The sequence below is a fragment of the Candidozyma pseudohaemuli genome, assembly GCF_003013735.1.
Source record: "Candidozyma pseudohaemuli strain B12108 chromosome Unknown scaffold00009, whole genome shotgun sequence".
Classification (NCBI taxonomy): domain Eukaryota; kingdom Fungi; phylum Ascomycota; class Pichiomycetes; order Serinales; family Metschnikowiaceae; genus Candidozyma; species Candidozyma pseudohaemuli.
Window position 1 is genome coordinate 164,935 of NW_020194443.1, and position 19,450 is coordinate 184,384.

At 49.7% G+C, this 19,450-nt stretch overlaps 10 protein-coding genes across 10 annotated transcripts; 7 read left to right on the forward strand and 3 right to left on the reverse strand.

The window, feature by feature from the left end:
* Positions 1 to 8: 8 nt before the first annotated feature.
* Positions 9 to 1,040, forward strand: HUT1 (Hut1p; the record flags this gene model as incomplete). The annotated part of the gene is made up of 1 exon (XM_024858832.1): positions 9 to 1,040. The coding sequence occupies one exon, from the start codon at positions 9 to 11 to the stop codon at positions 1,038 to 1,040; it is 1,032 nt and encodes a 343-aa protein (XP_024712919.1).
* Positions 1,041 to 1,374: 334 nt separating this feature from the next.
* C7M61_003496 (palmitoyltransferase) lies at positions 1,375 to 2,382 on the forward strand (the record flags this gene model as incomplete). Its single annotated transcript, XM_024858833.1, has 1 exon — positions 1,375 to 2,382. One exon carries the CDS (start codon positions 1,375 to 1,377, stop codon positions 2,380 to 2,382), a length of 1,008 nt encoding a protein of 335 aa, XP_024712920.1.
* Positions 2,383 to 2,539: 157 nt separating this feature from the next.
* RPD31 (histone deacetylase) lies at positions 2,540 to 4,033 on the forward strand (the record flags this gene model as incomplete). The annotated part of the gene is made up of 1 exon (XM_024858834.1): positions 2,540 to 4,033. One exon carries the CDS (start codon positions 2,540 to 2,542, stop codon positions 4,031 to 4,033), a length of 1,494 nt encoding a protein of 497 aa, XP_024712921.1.
* Positions 4,034 to 4,651: 618 nt separating this feature from the next.
* POS5 (NADH kinase) lies at positions 4,652 to 6,004 on the forward strand (the record flags this gene model as incomplete). Its single annotated transcript, XM_024858835.1, has 1 exon — positions 4,652 to 6,004. The coding sequence occupies one exon, from the start codon at positions 4,652 to 4,654 to the stop codon at positions 6,002 to 6,004; it is 1,353 nt and encodes a 450-aa protein (XP_024712922.1).
* A 1,206-nt stretch (positions 6,005 to 7,210) lies between these two features.
* SSN6 (transcription regulator) lies at positions 7,211 to 9,778 on the forward strand (the record flags this gene model as incomplete). Its single annotated transcript, XM_024858836.1, has 1 exon — positions 7,211 to 9,778. The coding sequence occupies one exon, from the start codon at positions 7,211 to 7,213 to the stop codon at positions 9,776 to 9,778; it is 2,568 nt and encodes an 855-aa protein (XP_024712923.1).
* Positions 9,779 to 9,859: 81 nt separating this feature from the next.
* On the reverse strand, positions 9,860 to 11,581 carry C7M61_003500 (uncharacterized protein; the record flags this gene model as incomplete). The annotated part of the gene is made up of 1 exon (XM_024858837.1): positions 9,860 to 11,581. One exon carries the CDS (start codon positions 11,579 to 11,581, stop codon positions 9,860 to 9,862), a length of 1,722 nt encoding a protein of 573 aa, XP_024712924.1.
* Positions 11,582 to 12,312: 731 nt separating this feature from the next.
* YSA1 (ADP-ribose diphosphatase) lies at positions 12,313 to 13,008 on the reverse strand (the record flags this gene model as incomplete). Its single annotated transcript, XM_024858838.1, has 1 exon — positions 12,313 to 13,008. One exon carries the CDS (start codon positions 13,006 to 13,008, stop codon positions 12,313 to 12,315), a length of 696 nt encoding a protein of 231 aa, XP_024712925.1.
* A 111-nt stretch (positions 13,009 to 13,119) lies between these two features.
* C7M61_003502 (NADH dehydrogenase [ubiquinone] iron-sulfur protein 7, mitochondrial) lies at positions 13,120 to 15,174 on the forward strand (the record flags this gene model as incomplete). The annotated part of the gene is made up of 2 exons (XM_024858839.1): positions 13,120 to 13,409; positions 14,478 to 15,174. 2 exons carry the CDS (start codon positions 13,120 to 13,122, stop codon positions 15,172 to 15,174), a joined length of 987 nt encoding a protein of 328 aa, XP_024712926.1.
* A 1,130-nt stretch (positions 15,175 to 16,304) lies between these two features.
* HHT1 (Hht1p) lies at positions 16,305 to 16,715 on the forward strand (the record flags this gene model as incomplete). The annotated part of the gene is made up of 1 exon (XM_024858840.1): positions 16,305 to 16,715. One exon carries the CDS (start codon positions 16,305 to 16,307, stop codon positions 16,713 to 16,715), a length of 411 nt encoding a protein of 136 aa, XP_024712927.1.
* Positions 16,716 to 17,009: 294 nt separating this feature from the next.
* On the reverse strand, positions 17,010 to 18,734 carry C7M61_003504 (uncharacterized protein; the record flags this gene model as incomplete). The annotated part of the gene is made up of 1 exon (XM_024858841.1): positions 17,010 to 18,734. The coding sequence occupies one exon, from the start codon at positions 18,732 to 18,734 to the stop codon at positions 17,010 to 17,012; it is 1,725 nt and encodes a 574-aa protein (XP_024712928.1).
* Between the last annotated feature and the right edge of the window lie 716 nt (positions 18,735 to 19,450).

The window sequence follows — 19,450 nt, forward strand, 5'->3', positions numbered from 1 at the left end:
TCTCCACCATGAAGGAAAGCTCGGTGTTTACACTCATTTTCTGTGTGTTTGGTCTCTATGGCCTGTTTCTATCGTGGTCTGTTCTTCAGGAGCGGATCAACACAAAGCCATATGAGTACATCGACGAGAAACCGGTATTTTTCAAGGCCCCACTTCTTGTGAATACAATCCAGGCTCTCTTTGCATGTTTTGTTGGACTTCTATATTCCTGGATCGCCCATAAGCAGAATCCTTTTGCTATTTTTCATTCTACAGCCAGCAAAGACACCACAGGCGGATCAACCTATGTCAAGTTCTTCTTAGCCATTGCAGTGACATCGACCTTGTCGTCCCCCTTGGGATACAAGGCTTTAAAGCATGTGGATTATTTAGCTTTCTTGCTCGCCAAATCTTGCAAGTTGCTTCCCGTGATGTTGGTTCACTTTGTGCTCTACCGAACGAGGTTTCCACCTCACAAGTACATGGTCGCTGGAATGGTGACACTCGGTGTGATCTTGTTCACCACCAATCACAACTCAGGAAAGTCCAAGGCTTCTATCAACGACGGCAATACGCTTTTGGGCATGGCCCAATTGGGTGGGTCTATGCTTTTGGATGGTTTGATGAACTCCACGCAAGACCAGCTCTTCAGACTCCCAAACCGTCAGCACAAGCTCACCGGTGCATCTCTCATGTGCATACTCAATCTCCTCGTTTTCGTCTTCTCCTTGGGGTTCATACTTGTCTTCCAGTTTGAGCAGGAAGCACTCTACACATGGCGTTTCGTGCACAAGTACCCACAGCTGCTTGTGGATATTTTGGCGTTTTCACTTTTTGGAGCAGCGGGCCAAGTGTTTGTTTTCCTCATCCTTGAGAAGTTTGACTCTCTCATTTTGGTTACAGCTACGGTGACGAGGAAGATGATCAGTATGATCCTCAGCGTGGTGTTGTTCGGTCACACGCTCACATATGGCCAGTGGCTTGGTGTAGTTTCCGTTTTCGGAGGCATCGGATACGAGTCGTACTTGAAGCTCTCGTCCAAAAAGAAAAAGCAGGAGTGATCCCTAAGCCATTTTGCATTTGCAACCATTCGTCATGTTGCACCACACTCGCTCAAAATAACCCCCTCGAATCTCCCGAGGCCACCACTCAAAATAAGCATTCAAAAATTGTCACATCCCTGTAGTTTCCAAATTTTACCTAAATTCTGCTCAAAAGAAGTTTCTCGTTTGGTGCCTCCCACAGCCTACACCTGCGCACTCTGCATCATCAAACAGATCCATGCTCATATCCCACCCTTCTATCATGTGGACCCACAACTCCCCCTGGGCTCGGATCGAGCAGGCCTTATGTGCTTTTCTATCGCTTTTTCCAAAACTTCTAGTTTCATGTACAATGACGTGGGCAATGTGGGCCATAACAACACAGCTTCAAAGCATACCCCAGCCTTGGTCCCATGTGGCTCTTGCCGTGGCGGCCGTGTTATACGTGCTCAGTTTATTTTCATACTTTCGTGTTATCTACGATGGGCCCGGACTGCCGGAGGATTATCCTGAACTACGGCTCCCGCCTCAGCCTGAATGGAGTGCTTCACCTTACGATACTGCCAGACCATACACGCTGGGACAGCCCCAGATGGCTATTCCACCTACCGAGATTTACGAAACACATACCTTTCGTGATAACCAGCCGTCGTACAAGCTGTGCCACGTGTGCAACACCTGGAAACCGGACCGGTGCCATCACTGCAACAACTGTAAGCGGTGCATTCTCAAGATGGACCACCATTGCCCGTGGTTTGCTTGTTGCATTGGGTTCCGAAACCACAAGTTCTTCATTCAGTGCTTGTGCTACATCACTGCGTTTTGCACCTGGCTTTTGATCCTTTCCATCCACGAGGTGTACCGCTTCTTCGTGGACCAGGAGGACGAATTGACCTCATACCTCCTGCTCAACCTTGTCTTCGTGTTGGTCTTGTCGTTCACCTTCTCCATTGCCGTGGGCGTCTTTACGGCGTTTCTGGTGTACCTCATGCTTCGAAACTACTCCACCATCGAGTTCCAAGACAGCCGCTGGAACTATGCCAACGACCACGATGCGCAATATGAGTTTGACTCGAACGGAAAAAGAAAGAAGCTCGGCCATATCTACGATTTGGGCGTCCGGAGAAACATGCGTGCTGTGATGGGCGATTCCTGGCTAGCCTGGCTCCTTCCGATTAAGGTCACCAACGAGTCCTTGCTGTCTGGAGACAAGAACGGCGTCCATTTCGACGTCAACGAAGCAACATACGAGAAGATGTGCACCAACGCCAAGCTCCAGGCCCAGCTCAACAGACAACTTGCCGAGTACCGGGACCGCATCCACCACAGAAACGACACCACCAACGACAGCACAGCATGATAACAGTGTACTTATTATTTAATCCACAGAACCAGCGTGGCCATCCTGCCGTCGCTTCAAAATCACATTTTCGTAGACCATCTTCTCTCACTTCTCTCCTACTGCGCTCGCGAAATTATCAACTCATATCTACCACCAACTCTTCTCACAGGCTCCGATGTTCGTGCAGATGCCCTTTGACGACCTTAAGGTCGACCCCAATAAAAAGAGGAGAGTGGCGTATTTCTATGATGCCGATGTGGGTAACTACGCCTACGGTGCTGGGCACCCAATGAAACCCCATCGTATTAGAATGGCCCACTCGTTGATCATGAACTACGGTCTCTACAAAAAAATGGAGATTTACAGAGCCAAGCCTGCTACGAAACAGGAGATGTGCCAGTTTCACACCGACGAGTATATTGATTTTTTGAGCAGAGTGCTGCCGGACAATTTGGACATGTTCGCCAAAGAGCAGGTCAAGTTCAACGTCGGAGATGACTGTCCAGTTTTTGACGGATTGTTTGAATACTGTGGTATCTCCGGCGGTGGCTCCATGGAGGGTGCTGCTCGTTTGAACAGAGGCAAGTGTGACATTGCAATCAACTATGCTGGTGGATTGCACCATGCGAAAAAGTCAGAGGCTTCAGGGTTCTGCTACTTGAACGATATTGTTTTGGGTATCATTGAATTGTTGCGTTACCACCCTCGTGTGTTATATATCGATATCGATGTCCACCACGGTGACGGTGTGGAGGAGGCTTTCTACACCACTGACCGTGTGATGACATGCTCCTTCCACAAGTACGGTGAGTTCTTCCCTGGTACTGGTGAGCTTCGTGACATTGGTGTTGGCAAGGGTAAGCACTATGCGGTGAATGTGCCCTTGAGAGACGGTATTGATGATGCCACCTACAAGTCCGTTTTCGAGCCTGTGATTTCCAAAATCATGGAGTGGTACCAGCCGTCGGCCATCGTGTTGCAGTGTGGTGGTGACTCCTTGAGTGGAGACAGACTTGGTTGTTTCAACTTGTCGATGCGTGGTCACGCCAATTGTGTCAACTTTGTCAAGTCGTTCAACGTGCCACTTATGGTTGTGGGCGGTGGTGGCTACACAATGAGAAACGTTGCCAGAACGTGGGCCTACGAGTCCGGTTTGTTGAACGAGGTGAACTTGCCCAATGAGTTGCCATACAACGAGTACTACGAGTACTATGGTCCAGACTACAAGCTTGACGTGAGGCCCTCGAACATGTACAACGCCAACGCTCCAGAATTCATGAACAAAATCTTAACGAACATCATTGCCAATTTGGAGAATACAAAGCACGCTCCTTCAGTACAGATGAACGATGTTCCTCGTGACGCTGAGGATTTGGGTGACGAGGATGAGGATTCGCCCATGGCTATCGACACCAAAGGCGGTTCTCAACAGGCCAGAGACGAGAGAGTCGTTCCCGAAAACGAGTTTTACGACGAAGAGGACAAGGATGCCGGGGATCGTCATATCGGACCTTCTGATCCATCTGCGGTCGAAGACAAGGCTCCCGCCAATGGAGCGAGTGAAAACGGCACGGAACCCAAGCCAGAGACGCAGACCGAGGAGAAGCCACTGTTGACCGAGGAGGAGCAGAAGGAGATTGACGAACTCAACCAGGAAGCCCAGCTGTAGACAGCAGGCATGTAGTATAGCTAGAAAAGGAACACAAAAGTATGGACGGCTGTAGGGCTGACTTACGGTATTGAGGGATTTAAATGTGATTGAGGGGAAGATTTGATTGAAATTGGGAAAAATCTGAGTTTGAGTTTATTGCTCGTTCAGAGAGATATCGCAGAGTTGCATATTTGCACCCATTTCTGCATCAGCCAGTGCATATATGTATAGATATTCAAAACATAAACAATTATGATACATGAGGGATAACAAAAGAAAAGTAAAACACAGCACCAAGCTCGATATTAGACCAATTAAGGATTATGTTTTAGTATACTGACTTGATCATCTTGAACGATGTATGTACCCATCTTCATCTCAATTGGCATTCCATTGCTTGAGACCTAAAACAACAATTTGCCCCCGATTATCAATAATACTTCAAGTCAAGAAAACAAAAAAAGACCCCGGTTTTATCCCAACCCCACTGGAATTCACCTCGACCGGCTTATCGTGGTGCCGTGACTCATGCAGTATATCGAGCGACAGAATCAGTAGATTTCACTACTGATACGACAACGAATGAAACATTGGGCTTTTTTTTGCGCAGCCAGAGTCCGTTTGGCGCTCACTAGCATGCCATTGCGTCTGTCTGCCACCCGCCATCTTGCCCTGCTGCCTGCTACTACCAGAATGACATGGTCCTTGAAATCCAACAATACCAGTGGGATGAGAACCGTGACATCCAGAAACCTTAGCACGGGACCGCCTGCTCCACTATTTATCAAATCTTGCCAGCTGTTGGCGCCTTCAACAGCCCCAGAGCTTGTGGGTCTGCCTCACCTGAAACTCCACAATGTGGTCTGGAGAGACCCGGTCCAGAACATCTACATCGTGAAGAAGCCATGGAACGACGCTGTGCTAGCGGCAATGGTACAATTTATCAATTTTATACACACGGAGTACCCGAGCCTTAATGTTGTTGTTTCGCTGGACGTTGCAGAGGAATTGAAGAGTGAATACTTGAAGCAGCCTGGCTCGAAGCCTAGAACGATATATACGGGTTCTGTCGAGGACATTGTGGCCAAGACCGACTTGATCGTTGTGCTAGGCGGAGACGGAACGACGCTTCGGGCGGTTTCGGCGTTTCTGAACTCTAGAGTACCTCCGGTGCTCAGCTTTGCTCTAGGAACGCTAGGGTTCCTCTTACCGTTTGATTTTGCCCACCACAAGAAGGTGTTCCAGTCCGTCTACGAATCCCGCTCTAAAGCGCTCCATAGAACTCGCCTCGAGTGCCATGTTGTAAGACGAGCTCAGAGTGAAGAACGTGAGAGACAAGGAAAGAAACCAGAACAGGTTCGTCGCTACGAGCTTGAGCACTACAAGCAGCACCACAACGCCACGATGCTCCATGCCATGAATGACGTCTCTTTGCACCGTGGATCGCAGCCTAATTTGGTGCTGTTGGACATCTACATTGACTCTGAGTTTCTCACCACCACTACCGCAGATGGTCTTGTATTCGCATCGCCCACCGGCTCTACCGCATACTCGTTGTCATCTGGAGGCTCAATTGTGAACCCGCTTGTGCCTTGCATTCTCCTCACGCCCGTGTGTCCCCGGTCGCTTTCGTTTAGGCCACTCATTTTACCAACCACATCGCACATTATGGTCAAATTGCCGGTCACCAACAGAAACAGCCTGATCAACCTCAACATCGACGGCATTCCGCAGGCGGAGCTCCATCCAGGCGACGAACTTCATTTGGTGAGCGAAAACGGTACGATTTACATTCCCGGAAAGCACCAGCCGCCCCAGACGTTGGCTGCAAAACAGGGCTTTGACGATGTTCTTGAGCCTGGCGCCAACGTTGTTAGAGAAAACAGCCGGGGCATTTACTGCATTGCCAAGACGGAGAATGACTGGACCAAGGGAATCAACGAGCTTCTTGGTTTTAACAAGTCCTTCAAGGGAAAGATGAAGATATAGGGTGAGGGCCGGGTTGAGCAGGCCGCTTATTCTGAGCAAGATAAATTACGAACAAAGACGGCTAATCGAAGTGAAAGGCTACTTACTTTGAAGAATCATGAACATAGTCGTCCATCATGGTTGAATCCAATTTCCAATGAACTGCTCTGCAGTTGCAGCTTATACGAGGAAGAAGAAAGTTGGGGGAAATGGAGATGACACCACTGCCTGCAGTACAAAACCTGCCAGTCAATTGAAGCATTGTGATCTGGGCGCCGCTGGGTGCCAAAGAAGTATCCCTAGCTAGGGTGGCTACTGGCTGGGGTGGCTGGCTGGCGGATCCTGACGTCAACATGGCATCACGTGATACGTCACGTGCTTCCACTCACGCGAGCGTTTTTGGCGTGATGCGCACGTGTTGCATGGCGTGGCCGTTGTCACCCCCTATTGCCCGTTGAGGCAGCATGGGGTGGCGAGTATGGGGTGCGCAGGATAAGGTGCCGTAACGCGGTAGGCCCTGGGGCCCAGGCTTCCGGAATTGGCGCTATTTTAAACCTCCTAAAAGAAAAAATAAGATTTCACGGCCCCATGACGTGATGCACCGGCTAGAGGCGCAGGCACCGAAACAGCCCCATTTGCAAGCGAATCTGGCGATTGGATTGCGGGAAATAGCGCGGCTCGAGCCACTTGTTCAGGGCTTGTTCCTGGCTTTGCCGGGCCTACCGAGTCTGACGGAAAGTGGACCACAGAAAAAAAAATCTGGCCCTTGCTTACTGGACATTGGTTTCATACTTCTTTTCCAATTGGGCTGGAAGATCTTTTTCAGCCGCTGGATCGACGACAATAGGCTCTGCAATCGGCGCAATCTGGGGCAAGCTTTTTCTGTTGTATATATTATTTTTCTGCTCGCCTGGCGGCAGGACCTTCGCTCGAGTTTAGCTGCATTGGTTTTTCGTCCATTCTTTGTTCAATCTTTTTTGTGCCCTCACGCATTATTTGCCTGCCTGGCAGCACATTTTTTTTTTTTTTTTTTTCTTTGACCTGTCGATACAACTATCTTTCGGTACCTCCAGCATACACCTCTTTTTTTTTTATATATCACCAAAACCAACCACACCGCCCCACGCTGCTACGCCACAAGCACCAATCCATTCGAGGCCCAATCCCATCCCCAAATTAAAGCGAGCCGTCCCCTCCCTGGCCTACTAAAATTTGTCCAGCCTCCTCATGTCTCTCCCTGTGCAAATGGCCATGAAACTGTCCAACGGCGTGAACCCGTCTCCAATTATGCTTCCTCTCCAGCAACAGCAAATGCAAATGATGCCTCAGGCCCATGCCCACGCTGCTCAGGCTCAGGCCCATGCCCAGGCTCAGGCCCAGGCTCAAGCCCAAGCTCAAGCTCACGCTCATGCTCAAAATCAGGCCCTTGCCGCCCAACAACAACAACAGCAACAGCAGCAACAGCAGCCGCCACAGGCCCAGCAGATCCAGAATGGCGAGCGCTCCCTTCTTGCCGAAACAACGTCCCAAACGTGGCTCGCCGTCGGCTCCTTGGCGGAGTCCCTCGGTGACTTGGAGAAGGCCTCCCTGGCCTACGACGCCGCCTTGCGCCACAACCCCAACAATCCTGAGGGGCTCATCCGCATGGCCAACATCTACCGCTCCAGAGACCACTTCTTGAAGGCTGCCGAGCTCTACGAGCAGGCGCTTCTGTTCAACAACGAGAACGGTGACACATGGGGCCTCTTGGGCCACTGTTACCTCATGATGGACGATTTGCAGCGGGCCTACGCTGCCTACCAACGTGCCCTTTACTTCTTGGACAACCCCAATGTGCCCAAGTTGTGGCACGGAATCGGTATCTTGTACGACCGTTACGGCTCCTTGGAGTACGCTGAAGAGGCCTTTGTGCGTGTGTTGGACTTGGACCCCAACTTTGACAAGTCCAATGAGATCTACTTCCGTCTCGGTATCATTTACAAGCACCAGGGTATGCTTCCTTCTGCCTTGGAGTGCTTCCAGTACATCTTGTCGAACCCTCCACACCCATTGACCCAGCCAGACGTCTGGTTCCAGATCGGCTCTGTTCTTGAGCAGCAGAAGAACTGGAATGGTGCCAAGGAGGCCTACGAGAAGGTTTTGGAGGTCAACCCCAACCACGCCAAGGTCTTGCAACAATTGGGTTGCTTGTACTCCCAGGCCGAGTCCGCCACCTCTCCAAATGAACAATCCCAGGGTGCCCAGGGCCAGCAGCCTTTCCAGCAGGATCTCAACATTGCCCTCAAGTACCTCACCCAGTCGATCGAGATCGACGCTGGCGACGCTCACTCATGGTACTACTTGGGCCGTGTCCACATGATCCGTGGTGACTTCAACGCTGCCTACGAGGCCTTCCAGCAGGCTGTCAACCGTGACGCCAGAAACCCAACCTTCTGGTGCTCCATTGGTGTTCTTTACTACCAGATCTCCCAATACCGTGATGCGCTCGATGCCTACACGAGGGCGATCCGTTTGAACCCATACATCTCCGAGGTCTGGTACGACTTGGGTACCTTGTATGAAACCTGCAACAACCAGATCAGCGATGCCTTGGACGCTTACCGCCAGGCTGAGCGTTTGGACCCTGGCAACCCACACATCAAGGCCCGTTTGGAGCAATTGATCAAGTACCAGCAAGACGGTAACACCCATCCACCTCAACCACCACCAGTGAACCAGCAACCACGCTTGCCTCAAGGTATGGTGTTGGAGAGCACACAACCTCAACAACCACAGCAGCCACCTGCTCCTCAACAGTTCTCCCAAGGACCTCCACCTCCACCTCCACAGCTTCTGCAGGGCCAACGCCCTCCACAGCAGCCTGTGAATTTCCCAGGTCAGGGTCTTCAGCCACACCACCAGGTTCCTCCACAACAACAGCAGCAGCAGCAACAGCCCCAACAACTGCAACAACAACAGCAGCAACAACTGCCATACCAAGTCGGTAGACCACAACTTGGTTCTCAACCTCCTCATCTTCAGTCTGGTCAACCACTTCCGCACCAACAGCTTCCTCAGCCGGGTGCTCCACAGTACCAGGGTCACCAAAGCAATCCACCTCTGCAAATCCCAACTCCACAGCACCAGCCGCAGCCATTGAACCAGCTTCCATCGGTTAATGCTGCTGGTGAACAAGCTGGTCAGGCAGCTGGATCTACCGCCCAATCGCCATCTGTTGGTGCAACCCTTCCACCTGTGCAGCCCCGCCAGGATAGTAGAGAGCAGACGCTAGCTCCGCCCGCTGAGTCCAAGCCCGCTGATCTGACAGCATCAGAGGCATCCAAACAGGGTACCCCAATGGAAGTTGAGAAGCCCTCGGCCGAACAAACCAACGGTTCTCTCAAACACGACTTGGAGGAGAAGAACGACGATAAAGCATTGAAGAAGCCCTCCATCTCAAAGACCGCCACTCCTCAGCCTGCCGAAAGCGCAAATAATCAACCTAATGGATCTTCGGCAGATGAGAAGTCAGAGCCTGAGAAGCCTGCGGAACCTGAGCCAGCTACTGCCACAAGTGCTCCTGGTCCAGCTGCCGCCCCTGGTCCTAGCGTCAACCCTCAGCCTGTGGTGACTGAAGAGTCTTCGAACACTACTTCAGCTCCCAAGTTTTCCAGCAACGTGACGGAAAACGAGAAGAACGAAGAGACCAACGAAAAGGACAATGACAATGACGAGGAAGAAGAAGAAAAAACGAATGAGCCTGTTGAGCCTCCTTTGCGCAAAGTAGAGGAGGATGAAAACTACGATGACGAGTAATGATGTCGCTAGGAACTCCCTGACCGCTCGCAAGCGGTGCAAACTCTGTGTAATATGTACGATTAAAATCTTGTTCAAGACTCACTGGTTGAACGCTCCAGGAACGGCGGCTTGCTCTACTGGAGTTGGTGTTGTAGATGCGCTTGACTGTGATCCTCTGGAGGTGACGATGGTCATGTTAGATAAGGTATTGGCCTTGTGAGCGCTCAAATATAGGTTGAACAAATCTTTGATGATTGTCACGCCAAACATGCCGACAAGGTTTGCAAAAAGAATGAGTTTGGGTCTTGGAACATGCAGAAACCATGAAGACCTCTGAAGCACTGTGAGCATTATCCTGCCAACGTCAGCAGCTAAAAATGGCCAAAGGAACGTAGTTACTCCCGTCACGACTCTCAGTTTTGTAAGAAGCGAAGTTGAGTAGTCGTTTTTTAGACATGCAAACAGTTTGAACAGCCATGCTTGAAGCTTGAGCTTGAGCCAGCGCCATGCAAAGTCCTCTTTGAGTATTATCAGCAACTCAAGAAGCTTGTGTCTGATAGCGTTGATCATTGGCGAGGGGGAAGTAGCAACAGGGGAATTACGCTTCGCCTTTCTGACCTTGTCCCGCAATTCGAAATGAAGCCTTCCCAATCTGCTCTCAATAAGCTCGTACTTTGCAAGTTCGCTCTCACTGAGCGAGTTGGCTATGCTTTTGGGACGCACCGCCATTGAGAGGTCAAAGTGACGTTTGTTGATAGTGAGCCTAAACAACAAGTCGTAGATCCATCTTGCTGGAATCATGGAACCAATCATGACATTTGGATCCCACCAGCTGATGTTCTTTGTGAGACCAGCCCAGCCGAGTGCTCCCAAAGAGCGAGACTTCCACACGGAAGCAAGACACTGTCTCAAATTGGCGTACAACCCCTTTGCAAGTGTGTGGTTGCCCAAAGACGAGACATACTGGCATACAAGAAACTCGTTGAAAGCGTCTGTGAGCAACGACAGTGCTGAGGAGTTGAAAATGCACCCAAAGATAGACGAAAAGCGCATTCTGAACAACACAAGGGGAAGAAGCGGCACAAGCTGGAAGCGGAAGTGGCTCAAGACGTTAACATCCCAGTCCATGCGGTCTGCCAGGGGCACAGCTGCACTCAAAGTAGTAGCAGGGCCAGATTGTGGCTTTCTACGGAGCAAGGAGATTAAGATGGACTCGGGTACCATCACCTCAAGCATATTAACGCCACAGCGAGTAAGACCAGCATATCCCACAGTGACAATTCCGATGGCGGCTCCAGAAACACCCATGAACACACCCAGGTACAGAACCATATCCTTGATAGACGACCGTACCAAGGTGTTGAGCGCTAGTAGCGACGAGTGGGACATTTTGAAGACGATCTTGTTTTTACACTGTGGGCAATCGGCCGCAAGCATCACAGAATTGTTATCTCCGAGGCCCACCATATCCTGGGAGGGCGTGTAGACGTATGATTCCGTACCCCAGGTTACAAGGAGCCTTCCCCAGCGGGAATTGAAGTTGAACATTCCCGGATCATCCAAATCGTCGTCCACCGGAGGAAAAACACCGATATCTGATCTTGAATCGGCCAGGCTCGACCTCCTTGGAATCTCGTCCCTGAACGTTCTAGTCACCTTAGATGGAGGGAGCGAGTTGAACCACTCCATGAGGCACATTTTGTGAACCACCAACGAGCACGTGGAGCAAGGCATAATAAGGTCTTCAGCATCTTTGGTAGTGCCGAACGATGGAATCTCCGTATCGTCTCCGAGACAGAGGGCACATATAGAAGAAGACATGGTAGGTAATCTGGGGAACATGAGATTTCGCACTCAGCTGAGACAAATACCCATGGGGCGATCAGAAGCCGATCGGGATGTTGGGATTTCGGAATTTAGGAGGGGCTTGTATTTTTTGAAATTGAGAGACCTAGGTTATTGAAATAATTGAATTGGAGTGGTTGGATGAGATTGTGATTTAGGTATTTTAGTTGGTGCACGATATGTAGCTTGTCGCCGTTTTGAGTAACCCCAAAAGGCTGAAGAAGACTCATATCAGCTCAGATTATACGAAATTACTCTTTAAATGATAATTTAATGCTATAGAAAGCTTCCTTATTATCTTTTAAAGAATGAAAATCGTCTTTCGGATTTAGATGGCTGTCGAACTCATGGTTTGCAGCCATTTCCTGACATATGAAAAGGGCGAGCACAGTTGAATAGTGGGAGGTGATATCAAGTCAAGCTTCTATAGCTGATTTGATCTCGATTATAGGGTGAATACCTCTCGAAGTTGTGGAAAATTTCGAATTCAGATTCTATCATCCTCGGCATTTGAACATCCCTCGGATGCTTAAATATAACCTACCTCAGTGAACCACTCCACACAAACTCTCCAAACTACCTCAAAATCAGTTGTTGCCCTGGTCTCTGAAACCCTTGACGGCCTCATTTTATTAAAAGTTCGTAAACCCATAGCCTTTACGTAAACCTGTACTTCAATCAGTTAAATCAAAAAGCACATACAACCCCTACTGGAACGCCCTCTTGGCAACATCAAGGCCAGCAGCAAAGTGGTATAACCTGGCATCGACGACGCATCCCTCCTTCTGGCACACCTCCTCAAGTCCCCTTAAGAGATTGTCAATTGGCAACGTGAAAACATCAATAAACTCTCCATCCTCGGTCTGTGCTTGGGGGTTCTGGTTACGTGGGTCCTCCATATCCACATCCACGGTCACCAAAGCCATGTTGGCGTTGGTAAGGCCAGGATCACTGAACAAAGTGATACTATCGTGAGAACTGCTTCTTGTCTTACCGTGATAGCCAGTCTCTTCGATCAATTCCCTTTCAGCAGTAGACTCGACAGACTCATTAGGATCAATAAGACCAGCAGGCATCTCAATGACCACCTTCTCGCATGGGGGTCTGAATTGCTTGACAAGAACGAGATCACTGGGCTGGCCCTTTTTCTTAAGCAAGGCGAAAATCGAAACGGCGTCCAAACCAGTGGTTTCTGTTCTCGTTGTTCTGACGGCCATCTCCCAGACTCTCTCCTTTCCAGCAGGATCAATCCAATTGATCTTCCTGGTCTGGATCCACTTGCCCTGGTCCAAGGCCTCCACAGACTTGATCTTGGCGTCGTAAGGAGAATTGCTCATTCTGGTGGTGCTGAAAGTTCTGGAAAAGCGATTGAGGTTTCTGCAAGCACTGGCAATTCTTTTCATAAAAGAGTCGCAGGTTGAGTTGCTCTGAGTTCTGGTTCTACTGGACCCGATATCGCACAAACTGTACCCAGTGCAAAACTGAGTAACCAAACCACCTGAGCCTTCTTTGCAATGAAGGACGACACAGACGCCATCAAGGCGAAAATCCAGGATCATTTGGTGTCCCTGGGAAACTACGAGATTATTTCCAAGCAGCTTAAGCTCAAGTTGTACGAAGCTGGCTGGTTTGATGAGATCTCTCAGGTCGCCAGTAAAGAGCTTCAGAAGCCAGGACTGGAGGAGATGAATTTTGAAAACTTGTATAATTTTTTGAGGCCCAAGGCTGAGGAGAAGGTGCCTGAGTCTGTGAAGGAGGATGTTTTGAACAGGATCAAGGAGTACCTTGACGATGCGATCCAGTAGTGGACGATGGACGAGAGGTGGAGATGACGAGGGGAGGGGCGCTACCCTTCACTGAACTTCTTCTTCCATTAGTTGCCATGTGAGTGTCTTGTAACGATCATTATCGGGTTGTTAATCAGGATCAGTTGGTGGATCATCCTTCAAACGGCACCTCCAAATGAAAGCGAAGTGCAGAAAACTGATTCTATGAACTAGAGGGTGTTTAAATAACGGCGAAGAAGCAAAGACGTCTAAAAGTGGAAGAGTGATTACAGACCAGCCCTAAATATACCTTCACTTGGATCATTGAGACTGGCTTTAACTGACGTCACATATGGCTGCTGCACTTCGCTGCTTTGCATATTTACAATAAAACTTAACGAAATTGATGCTACAGAGTCCGTTGTAGAACTAAGTCAATTGAGGAAATGAACCTGGCAACTTGCAGAAGTGAACTTTTCAACCTCACAGAGAAGAACAAGACGATTCCTCTGATTCTTTGCAAGGAACCCCTTAAGAGTTTTTGTAAAGGGCTCAAAGTATGCTTTGTACAAGCAGAAGCCTGAAAACAATTAGACCGTCTTGTTGGGGTAATTCATCGTCTTGCTGGGGTAATTCATGTAATGTAGCAGTCTACACTATTACGTACGGCGTAGCTGCCTTGCCTATGAACTTACCCCTACAAAAAAACAAATCCTCAACTAAATTCAACCCATCACATAGAAATCACCAATTTCTCGCCACAACAAAATCCAAAAATCACACCTCAACAACGACTATCTCTTCCATCTGTCTGCGTGAAAGCACCCTATTTAGTCCGTCGCATTTGCAACCAATCCTGGCTCTAACAAAGCTTTGCATGCACCGATGACCACCACGTTCTCGGGCCACAAGGCCGACAAAAACACGAAAACAAAAACAACAAAAACGCTGCTTCCGAAATTCATCAAATCACAAGCTTTCAGCTAAATTTTGCCAAAACCACACCCGTCTACACGCTGACTCCGGGCACCGCACCCGTGCACCACGCACCTATCCAATCACTTTGCCCTAATTTGTGCTGATTGCAACTCGCAAAAAAAAACTAGTGTCTCTCCAACACCGCTACCATCACATCTTTTCACACAAATGTTGCCGGTTGTTAGAAACTCGCTTGCGGCGATCCCTAAAACACAAGCCCTCGGGGCTCTCCGCATCCAGGCTCTCCGCTTGGCCTCCACCAAGCAGATTGGTGGTGGAGGAGTTCCTGCCAAAGACTTGACCCCAAGAAAGTTGGACACAGACTTCACCCTCATGTCCCAGAAAACTGCATCGTCGCCAGTCGACTACGCCTTGACGTCGCTCGACGCCATTGCCATGTGGGCGAGAAAATCGTCCTTTTGGCCCGTCACTTTCGGTTTGGCCTGCTGTGCCGTGGAGATGATGCATGTCTCTGCTCCCAGATATGACCAGGATAGATTGGGTATTATTTTCCGTGCCTCGCCACGTCAGTCGGATATTATGATTGTGGCCGGTACTGTCACCAACAAGATGGCTCCAGCATTGAGACAGGTGTACGACCAGATGTCTGACCCTAGATGGGTTATTTCCATGGGCTCGTGCGCCAACGGAGGCGGCTACTACCACTACTCCTACTCGGTGGTCAGAGGCTGTGACCGTCTTATTCCCGTGGACATCTACGTGCCCGGCTGTCCTCCTACGGCCGAGGCCTTGATGTACGGTGTTTTCCAGTTGCAGAAGAAGATGATGAAGACGAGAATCACCCGTATGTGGTACAGAAACTAATCATGTGGCTCCTTGCCACGGCATGAACGTGCCTTGTATACTATAGCCCTGGCTGCTTTGCATGGCAATCGAGTATTGCTAATATATTCATATCCGAGAGTGATGTAGGTTTGATACGATGAGACACGATTGGCTGAATACGATAATTGACTCGGAACTGGAGTTCATCCAGGCCTTCACAGCATTGATTATTGAGCTTTTTGCTGTGGGGTCCGATTTGGTAACTCCGAGTGTTCTACCTGGTCATCTACAGCAAGTGGGCCATTGATACCTCAAACGGAACCCCGAAGTAGGCTTTTCAAGGAGATATTCAAGGATACTCCAGGGTGAATTTTCAATTTGAGAGAAATTGAGAGTTTTCCACGATTCATCTCGAAAAGGGTCTCTGGAGGTGCCATTCGTCCTCCACAATTCCGTTAGCATAAGTCAATTGGCATAGTGGTCTGTGGTTGAAAATTCTTTTTACATTCATTTAAATATGTCGTAACCTCGAGCTTCAGAATACGAAAAAACAAATAGAATTATTGTAGACCAATTCCCAACAACTCAGTTTCCAGCTGCGTCACGAAATTGGGTGCAAAATGTGAACATGTGGGCTAGAAAGCCGAACCAAAGCAGGTCCAAAGTTCCAGACCAATAAAGAAAGAAAAAAGAAAAGTGCATTGTATCCTTCGATACATTGCCATTTTGCCACCCACAATACTAGCAACTGCTTTTCCTCACTTCACCTATCTGACTCTTATCAGCTGTCTCAAGCCCAGACCACTGAGGCTCACCATACACAATCCAACCAATTCAGACTTCCTCTTCCAAAAGATGACCATGTAAACAATTTAAACCTTCCAAAATCACCCAAACCTTCTTTCCTTCCATGACCGAATCCATCACTACACCTTCCCTAAATTCTACACTATCACCACACCACCCGTCAGCTAACGGTGTGGGGCGCATGTAATTCTTTTTTCGGTCACCACTACACTTCCTAGTACGGTGCGTGAGAGAATAGTGCAATATGATTGGCCCAGAGCGCCTTTTTTCCCCTTGCTCGTTTCGCCTCCCTCTCACCCTCCCTGCGCCTAGATCCGCAATACAAATTTTCCCAGTTACTCTTCTTCTTTCTACATCACGTAATGGCCAGAACTAAGCAAACAGCCAGAAAATCCACCGGTGGTAAGGCCCCAAGAAAGCAGTTGGCCTCCAAGGCCGCTAGAAAGTCCGCCCCAGTTTCCGGCGGTGTCAAGAAGCCCCACAGATATAAGCCAGGTACCGTGGCCTTGAGAGAAATCAGAAGATTCCAGAAGTCCACTGACCTTTTGATCAGAAAGTTGCCTTTCCAGAGATTGGTTAGAGAAATCGCCCAGGACTTCAAGTCCGACTTGAGATTCCAGTCCTCTGCTATTGGTGCTCTTCAGGAAGCCGTCGAAGCCTACTTGGTCTCCTTGTTCGAGGACACCAACTTGTGTGCTATCCACGCCAAGAGAGTCACCATCCAGAAGAAGGACATCCAGTTGGCCAGAAGATTGAGAGGCGAGAGATCGTAAGGCTGCGGCGTGCCTCAACTTATGTTACAGTTATAGTTTTATGTTGGTTTAATGATATTGTTTAGGAGAAAAATGTAGAAGAGGTTGTAGAAAGCAAACAAAACTTATCATTATTGGAATGCTGTGGTCGCTGGTGGACGTAGCGTGCACTGCTACGTCTCGGTGAAGATCACGTATTCTACATCGTCACTCGTCGTGGGCCGTGTCCATATCCCGGCCACGTCAGCGTCTTGTCTTTGAAGGGACCAGCCCTGAAACGTTTCTTTATCGTGGGATCCAGCCTCTTGCTTCTCCTTAGGCCTTCTTCTCAGCCTTCTCAGCCTTGCTCTCGGCAGTGGGAGGCGGCGTGTTGGGGGCAGCAGACGGGTCTATTTTGAGTTTGTCAAACGTCGATGCCAAATTGTCCGGGTTGATGAAGCCAGGCTGCTCTGCAGACTCGGGTTGAAGGTCCTCTTGAGCAGTTGCCGTAGGTGAGTAAGGCTCGCCGCTATTGTGACCGTGTTCTGGTGCTCCATAAGCTGGGCCTCCCATTGGATGCATCTGTGGGATCCCCATAGGCACTGGAGGATAGCCAGGCAGACCGCCAGGAACAGCATTCTGAGGTGGATATCCGGCAGCAGCAGCGGCGGCAGCAGCATAAGCGGAAGCTGGATCCATGCCCATTGACATGGCAGCGGCAGCTTGCATCTGTGCCACATGAGCAAATTGCTGTCTTTGCTGGTGGTACTTCTTGTTGTTGGCTGAAACCCGGCCCCAGCCTAGACGCACACGATTACCACCAATAATAAAACCTTCCATCGACAGAATAGCGTCCTCGGCTTCCTCGCGAGTGGAATATTTAAGGAAACCGCAATTCTTGCCTGGGGGTATTTTGATTTGCTGGATGACACCAAAGGGCATGAAAAGCGTAAGAAGCGTCTGCTCGCTCACGTCAGAAGAGAGACCTCCAACGAAAACAGTCGTGTTGGTTGGATCCAGGTACGGTTGGCCCTGAGGCGGGATGCTCTGTGGGATTCCCTGAGGCATGTATCCCATTTCGTTGGCCTTATCGCCCATCATCGGCAGCGTATAGTAGTAAGAAGAACCTGGACCACCTGGGTGGCCGCCATGAACGGGAGCGTTAGCTCCTGGCGGCATGTACATGTACTCTTGCAGCTGGTCCATGTAGGGACCAGGAGCAGCCATATCGTTGCCTCTGAAATCGGACTTGGGCGATCTAGACGAGGATGCATTTCGAGGTGTAGCCAAGGCCACTCTCAAAGGTCTGCCGCCAAACCAGGCGCCGTTCATTTCTACAAGGGCCCTTCTGCGTTCGGAATCGTCGGTAAAACGGACAAACCCAAAGCATCGGGACTTGCCGGAAACCGGGTCGGTCATGACCCTGACGGTCTTGATGGAGTTAGGAAACAGTTTTTGGAAGAACAGAAGAAGGTGTGCCTCGGTGGTAGAGGCGCTCAAGTCGCCCACAAACAAGGAGTATTCGGGCGAGTGCACGATCGGAGCCAGAAGCGTGGCACCCGAGGCCCAGTTCAACCGGAAGTACTTCTTCTGATTGTCCGGGTTGTTAGGAAAATGGCGTTGCGAAGGCATGGCGATATCCGGAAGCAATTGCCCATTGAGAGCCAATGCCTGCTGGGCGTCGTCGTAGGTTTCAAACTCCACAAAGCAGTAGCCCAGGTGGGTCAACCCCATGTAGGGAGACTCGGGCTTCGGGTTCTTGGGCTTGATCACCTTGACATGCACCTTCTTGCGTAATATCTGCCACCACAAGTCGACTATGGCGGCCTCGTCAAGCCACGTGTCCAAGTCACCCATCCAGAGCGTACGAGGCTGTTCCTGGGGAGCAGCATTGGGCTCAGTCTCTGTATCGGTGGCCACGGTGGATTGCTGTGTGGATACAGGGGGTTTTGGAACCGAGTAGGACGAAAGCATTTCCTGCTCTTGCTGGTGCTGCTGGGAGGCTGTGCTGGAGACCGCAGTCGGGTCGACTATAAGCGGTTCCTCGTGTTCGTAGGACATTGTATGATTGAAATGCGGAGCACCTTTAGGTCAGGTTTCAGCAAGCGGTGTGTTTAAGCAAACAGGAGAACTGGTAGGATACCCGGGACGAGATAAAAGGCAAAAGGCAAAACTCCGTAGGAAAAAAGCAAATGGTAGAACGCCGAGGTGAGGGTGAATTGAGAAACGCAGTTGTGTTGAAGTGGGTAGTTTCTGAAAGACACTAGGAGTATATGTAGTTTGGTGTGAGAGAGGTCCTGGGGCTAGTGGTGCATCGACGGTAGAGCAAATCGGGCAAGCCGAGAGGCGTGGATTAGGAGCTGACGGTGGTATTTTTGGGAAAAGGCCGTTTTGGGATTTTTCAAGGAAATTGCAATTTTGAATGGGCAATTGTTGGACCTGTCCTGGTGATTCGCAGTGGAATGTGAGGTCTGGTCTGTACTGGAGTGGTTTAGGTGGAGATTGTGATATTGTTGTAAAGAGAGCAATAGAGGGTGATTTAATGTTGAGAGTTCAATGAGCATAAATCATAGTAAATGTGGATTTTCCAATGGTGTGTGAATCTGGTGAGGCGGCTATGGCGAAGCTTTCCGTCTAGAGCAGCTTTCCGCCAAGATTTAGAAATGCCAACTACGCTTTGTGGTCATCGGTTGCGGTGAATAAACATGGCATTTTGTATTTTGACTCAATTGAGATGTCCATAGGTCCACGAATGGGCTTCGGCGTCTGTTATCGAA